This window comes from Scyliorhinus canicula, chromosome 1 (genome assembly GCF_902713615.1).
Source record: "Scyliorhinus canicula chromosome 1, sScyCan1.1, whole genome shotgun sequence".
In the NCBI taxonomy this organism is placed as follows: Eukaryota; Metazoa; Chordata; class Chondrichthyes; order Carcharhiniformes; family Scyliorhinidae; genus Scyliorhinus; species Scyliorhinus canicula.
Genome location: NC_052146.1, coordinates 217,564,371 through 217,571,413, shown reverse-complemented (window position 1 = coordinate 217,571,413; position 7,043 = coordinate 217,564,371). Strand labels below are relative to the sequence as shown.

Sequence of the window (7,043 nt, the reverse complement as noted above, 5' to 3'; positions counted from 1 at the left end):
ACTTGCTAATTGATTGGTCAGCCATAAATATCCCCTAATTCATTGTGGTTTGGCCACAATGGTATCTGGTTTTAGGAAACCGCCTTGATGGAGTATTGTTTATGTTACAAAATGGTTACAGCTCTCACAGACCATTTGGCCTGTTGTGACTGTGCTGGCTCTCTGAAGAAACATGTTACCTCGTGTAATTCCCTGGCATTCTCCCCGTTGTCCTGAACATTCTTTCTTTTCAGATGATAATCCAGTTCCCTCTTAAATGCCTGGATTAAACTTGCTTCCACCCCATTCTTCGGCATGCTGTATGTTTTATTATTAATTATGCCCAACCTATCTTGCCAAATTAGGGTTAGGGAGAAACATTAAGGCACAGAAAGAGGTCATTCAGCCATTCATATTTCTTCGCTGCCATTGTCAGTGTTTATGCACATATGCATCCAGGTCTCTTTGCTTCTGCAGCAACTTTAGAATTGTACCCTTTGTTTTACATTGTCTCTCTGCGTTCTTCCTACCAAAATAAATTGCTCCACATTTCCCTGCATTAAATTTCATCTATCACTTGTCAGACCATCTATCTGTGTCCCTTTGAAATTCTACATTATTCTACTCACAGTTTTCAACACTTCAAGTTTTGTATCATCCGTAATATAATAATATATTGCATAGTGAAGTTTACGTGCATATCATCCATTCTCTACTTGTCGGCATGCATGCATTGTTATATTTCCTGACATTGAGTTATTAACTCTTAAAATCATCACTTTATAGCCACATTTAGGCCTGAAACGATGATGTTGAATTCGGGAACAGTCTCCTTGCCTGGTACTTGCATTGGCCTAGGAATCTTCAAGTAGGGGCAGGCAGATTAACAGCTTCTGAAAACAACTCCATGCCTAGATGTAGTTGCACAAGTTAATGGTGACGTGTAGTACCTCACTCAAGAATCCATTATTTGAGGATTTGTATCTGGTTTCCCTTGGCCTTGTTTGAGCACAGAAATCAAACACCAGCCATCACAGCTATATCCTCTTCCATCTGTTGTTATCGTCATTCATCTGGAAACTTTCCTTTCAGGTTTCTGCTCATTCTCTATTCCAGACATCAGAAGGCAGTTTATGTTCATTTTGTTCTCTTTGGGATGTGCAAGTTCAAGATTTTCTGAGACTCCGACTTTAGTAGTTGGTAATCCGTGTAACATTTAGTAATATGATCAATTCCTATTATTTAATGATTCGGTGTCAGGATGCCAATACCAAAAGAGGTAATATATTTGAATAAATTATTTTGTTTTCTCCCTGTATTCTAGGTGTTTCTGTAGCTCCACATTTTGTTACAACCATGTCAAGAAGTGTGTCAGCCCAGTTTGAGTGCGAGGACCTGGAAGGTACCATGGCACAGGAGCTCGCTCAGTTACTGGAAACTGCCACAATAAGTGAGAAAGATGTATGTATTGTTTTTGTTATAGCAGCCGGCACTTTGTATAATTTAACATAAGGACTATGTCTCACGATAAAGCTGCCTGAATGGGAAATTTGTTGGGTGTTTTTTATAGAATGTTTGAAGAAAGATGAATTTTTACCATTTGTGTTAAGAGTAGGGAGGTGAAAAACTTTGAGGTAGTTCCAGGGAGTATGTAGGTTGATAGTGAAGTTCGGAAAGGGGAATAAATTGGGGAATGATTACAGTACAAGCATGTACGAGGTGAGGCTGTGGAAGGTTTTGTAGATGAACATTTAATAGGGCGTTGTCGGTGTTGGAACAATGAAAAGGTACTTTTGGATAGGGATGAAGATAATCCTTTGGCTAAGGCGCTAAACTGGTAAATACAAATTACGATAATATTAGACAGGAAATGAAGAATTTGGATTGGGCGTGGCTGTTGGAGGGTAAATCAACATCGGACATGAAGGAGTCTTTCAAGTGACAGTTGATTAGGTTTCAGGAAAATCACGTTCCTGAGAGAACGAAGGATAAGTATGGGAAGTTTAGGGAGCCTTGGAAAATAAGAGGTATTGTGAACCTCGTCAAAAAGAAAAAGGAGGCTTTAGTTCAGTCTAAAAGGGTGGGGACAGTCGAAATGCTTGAGTATAAAGAAAGTAGGAAGATACTTAGCACGAAATTAGAAGGGGTCATGAAAAGTCCTTGGCAAGTAGAATTAAGGTGAATCCCAAAGTTTTTTATTCATACGTAAAAAGCAAGAGGGTGATCTGAGAAAGGATTGGGTTTAGCACAGGGCAAAATTGCTGGCTTTGAAAGCAGTCCAGCAGCACGGTTCAATTCCCGTACCAGCCTCCCCGAACAGACACCGGAATGTGGCAACTAGGGGCTTTTCACAGTAACTTCATTTGAAGTTGACTTGTGACAATAAGCAATTTTCATTTCATTTCATTGCAGCACTTAAGGACAGTGGGGGGAATCTATGTGTTGAGCCAGAGGAAATGGGCGAGGTACTAAATGTGTACTTTGTATCAGTGTTTACCAAAGAAAAGGACTTTGTGGAAGATGATTCTTGGGTAGGGTGTGGGGACAGTCTGGGTCATGTTGACATCAAAAAGGAGGAGGTATTGGATGTTTTAAAATATATTAAGGTAGATATTCCTGTCTGGGGCAGCACGGTAGCATTGTAGATAGCACAATTGCTTCACAGCTCCAGGGTCCCAGGTTCGATTCCGGCTTGGGTCACTGTCTGTGCGGAGTCTGCACATCCTCCCCGTGTGTGCGTGGGTTTCCTCCGGGTGCTCCGGTTTCCTCCCACAGGCCAAAGATGTGCAGGTTAGGTGGATTGGCCATGATAAATTGCCCATAGTGTCCAAAATTGCCCTTAGTGTTGGGTGGGGTTACTGGGTTATGGGGATAGGGTGGAGGGTGGAGATAGGGTTGACCGTGGGTAGGGTGCTCTTTCCAGGAGCTGGTGCAGACTCGATGGGCTGAATGGCCTCCTTCTGCACTGTAAATTCTATGTAAATTCTATGAATAAGTCTCCTGGGCCAGATGGGATTTACTCCAGAATACTGAGGGAAGCAAGGGAGGAAATTTCTGGGGCCTTGACTGACTGACTTTGTATTCTCGTTGGCTACAGATGAGATCCCAGAGGATTGGAGAATAGCTCACGTGGTACCGCTTTTTAAGAAAGGTAGAAGGAATAATCCAGGAAACTATAGGCTGGTGAGCCTCATGTCAGTAGTAGGTAATTATTGGAGAGGCTCGGTAGCTTAGTGGTTAGCATTATGGCTTCACAGCGCCAGGGTCCCAGGTTTGATTCCCGCTTGGGTCACTGTCTGTGCGGAGTCTGCACATTCTCCCCGTGTCTGCGTGAGTTTCCTCCGGGTGCTCCAGTTTACTCCTACAGTCAAAAGATGTGCAGGTTAGATGGATTGGCCATGCTAAATTGCCCGTAGGTTAGATGGGGTTGCTGGGTTACGGGGATAAGGTGGAGGTGTGGGCTTAAGTGGGGTGCTCTTGACTTCCGATGACGGCGGGCGGGAGGCAGCCGCGCGTTGGAGGTCTCCCGTTCGGGAATGGCATTGTCAGGGGTTAACGCCCGGTCCTAGGGGCAGCGAAGGCAGTAAAAGTCGGGAGAAAGCACAGGGAAGGGATATGTCGAGGATCAGTAAAAAAACGGCCGTGAAAAAAGCAGCTGAAAGTCTGTCAGGGAGTGGAAAGGTCACCGCGGGGTCGGTAAAGAAAATGGAGGATGGAGCACCAGGTGAGGCCGCATTGCTTACGACTAAAGAAATAACTAAGGTGATGGCTGTGGAATTCGAAAGGCAGTTCACAAAACACATGGAGGCAATGAGGAAGGAGATGGGGGTGGTTTTGAAAGTGCTGGTGGAGGAGGCGATTACCCCGGTGAGGACGGCGGTGGCGAGCGCAGTGGCGGAGGTGCGGGAGCAAGCCGAGGCGCTGAAGGAAGTGGAAGAGACATTACTGCAGCACAGTGGTCAACTTACCTCGATGGAGAAGGAGATGCGGAAGGTGATAGAGATCAACAAGGATCTACGAGGCAAAATGGAAGACCTGGAAAACAGATCCAGGCGACAGAATCTGAGGATTGTGGGGCTGCCCGAAGGAGTGGAAGGCCGAGTTCGACTGAGTATTTTGCCATGATGTTAGCGAAACTATTGAGGGAGGGGGAGGATCCCTCCTGATATGAACTGGATTGGGCTCATCGGTCGTGGAGGCCTGTACCAATAGTGAGTGAGCCGTCAAGAGTCTGTCCTTCCGTAGGTACGGTGTAAAGGAGAATGTCCTGTGCTGGGCTAAGCAGAAGCGGGTGGTGCAGTGGGCTGGAGCTGGTATAAGCGTGTACCAGGACATTACGGTGGAGCTGGCGAGGAGGGTGAAGAGGGCACCGTTCATTAGCAAGGTGCAGTGTGGCATTGTATATCCAGCGAAGCTGAGGGTGACCTACAAGTTCAAGGACTTTTATTTTGGGACGGCGGAAGCAGTGGAGTACTTTGCGAAGGCAGAAGGACTGTGGCAGAATTGAGAAATGGTCATGTACCGATGTAGCCCCATGACTGTATTTTTTCTTTTTTGTTTCACTGCATGATGGTGTTTGGGCTATAGGAGCCAACGTTGTATATATTTAGACAAGGGAAGAAATGGGACTTTCAGTCATAATGAGGGTTCTTTGGGGTGTGGGTGTGTATGCGGAGTTTGTGTGCTAAAGGGGACTTTTGGGTTTTTCTGGGGCCGGGCAAGGGAGAAAGAGACCCGGTCGGGGGCCTCCACGCTGGCCGGTTTAAGCCGGCCAGTGAACGTGGGTGAGGTGGGGGGAGGGGCTGTGGCCATCGGAGCCTAGCATAACCGGATCTGATGAGTCTAGCTGGGGTGGAAAGTTGGGGTAAGGAACCGAGGTTGGGGGGAGGAGTTTTACAAGAGGGAGGGGAGGAGTTGGGGAGGGGGGTGGAGGTTTACAACTCTTGGGTGTCATTTCCGGTAGTCTTTCGGAGGTTGGATGGCATTGAGTGTTGGGGGGGGGGGGGGGGGGGGGGGGGGGGGGGGGGTGTGGACTCTATAGGTTAATGGTGACCAGGGGCGATTCCGGACTCATTTTTCTTTTTCTCCTTTGTTTTTTTTCCACCGTTGGAGGGTTTGTTTCATTTGATGCATATATTGATAGGTGGGCCGTTGATTGGGTTGGTGGGAGGATGGGATCATTGTTGATGTTAAGGGGATTGACTTTGTATTTGTTACCGTTTACTGCTTGTTGGTGGGGGGTGTAAATTTTGAAGGAAAATGTGAAAATGGAGAATAAATCATTTAAAAAGAAAAGTAGGGTACTCTTTCCAAGAGCCGGTGTAAACTCGATGGACCGAATGGCGGCCTCCTGCCCTGTAAATTCTATGATTCTATGAATTCTCAAGGACAGGATTTAAAACCAATTTGGAAACAAATGGACTCATTAGCGATAGCATGATTTTGTGAAGGGGAGGTCGTGCCTCACTAACTTGATCGAGTTTTTTTGAGGCGGTGACAATGATAATTGATGAGGGGAGGGCGGTGGATGTTGTTTACATGGACTTCAATGAAGCCTTTGACAAGGTGCCTCATGGCAGACTGGTACAAAAGGTGAAGTCACACGGGATCAGAGGTGAGATGGCAAGATGGATACAGAACTGGCTCTGTCACAGTAGGCAGTGGGTAGCAGTAGAAGGGTGTTTTTCTGAATGGAGGGTTGTGACTAATAGTGTTCCACAGGGATCTGTCCTGGGGCCTCTGTTGTTTGTAGTGTACATAAATGATTTGGAGGAAAATGTAGCTGGCCTGATTAGTAAGTTCGCGGATGACACCAAGGTTGGTGGAGTGGCAGATAGTGTTGAGGATTGTCGGAAGATACAGCAGGTCATCGATAGGTTGGCCCAAAAAGGGATATGTAGGTCAGTAAGGCGAGAGTAATGGTGCGCTGACCATGTATAAATGTGTTAAAGAAAACAAAAACAGGAAATATTACATTGATTTTAAACTTAAACTCTTTTTAAAAAATGCATTTAATTTGTTTATTTTGTTTATTGTTATCCTCAAAGTTGAAAAAATATTTATACGTGTTACTAAAATAAATGATTAAATATCCAATGTAATTTCTGGGCACCGTTGTTGTAAATGGGCATAAAAATGTCTGAATTAGGAAGAGGAGTAGGCCATTCAGCTCCTTGAGCCTACTCTGTTACCTGATAAGATTATGGCCGATCTCAATGTGCCCTTAAAGCTACTGTATACCCCTGATACCCTTGGGTTCTTTAAAAAAAAATCTTTTGTTGCCATTTTCAAAATTATATACGTTGCTGTTTGTTTTCATTTATTGTACAATACAAAAATACTTTTTCTTAGGTTTCTCTATTTATAGTTAGTCGCCGTTTAACTCGATGGTTGGCCAGGCTCCTATGGCACTGTTCACATTTGTCCTCTACCTCCAGGAAGAACCTGCTCATTCAGGTTCTGGTCAGGTATGCTCTGTGAATCACTTTGAATTGCATGAGGCTGAGCCTTGCGCAGGAGGAGGTGGAGGTGGCAGTGCTCAGTGCTTCGCTCGAGAGACCCCAGCCCACTTCCATCCCCAGTTCGTCCCCCCATTTCCATCAGATCTCGTCCAGTGGTGTTCGGGCTCTGTCCAGTAGTGGTCCGTATATTTTCCTGCAGAGGTCCCCTTCTTTACTGTCCGTGTTCATCAGGTCCTCTAACAGTGTGGTCTCCAGGGCCCAGGGTTACTCTACTGTCGCTTTGCGGAGGAAGTGGTTTATTTATAGGTGTCTCATTTCCTGTCCTGTTGGTAGTTACCATTCCTCCGTCAGTTCGTTCAGCGTCGCTAGTCTATACCCTTAAATTCTTGATTAACAAGGGAGTTAGTCTAACTCCAGGCTTAAAAATATTCAATGATAAAGATTGATGACGGTGGACATCCGGGAGTGAGCCTGGAGGGTAGTGTGACACGGGCTGGGGGGCTAGCCCAAAAAGGGAAATGTCTGATCGATGGGGGAGGGGAACGGGGAGTCCCCCGACCAGGCTGGTCATGTGGGGATGTGAGGGTCTGAATGGGCCGTTCA

At 45.8% G+C, this 7,043-nt stretch overlaps 1 protein-coding gene across 1 annotated transcript in view; it reads left to right on the top strand.

The window, feature by feature from the left end:
• The first annotated feature begins 1,268 nt into the window (after positions 1-1,268).
• The window catches only part of ugp2b (UDP-glucose pyrophosphorylase 2b), a 63,064-nt gene continuing 57,289 nt past the window's right edge, over positions 1,269-7,043 (top strand). The window contains exon 1 of the mRNA XM_038807754.1: positions 1,269-1,440. Within this exon, the coding sequence (XP_038663682.1) occupies positions 1,336-1,440 (105 nt within the window). The 5' untranslated portion in view covers positions 1,269-1,335. The remainder of the gene's footprint in view (positions 1,441-7,043) is intronic.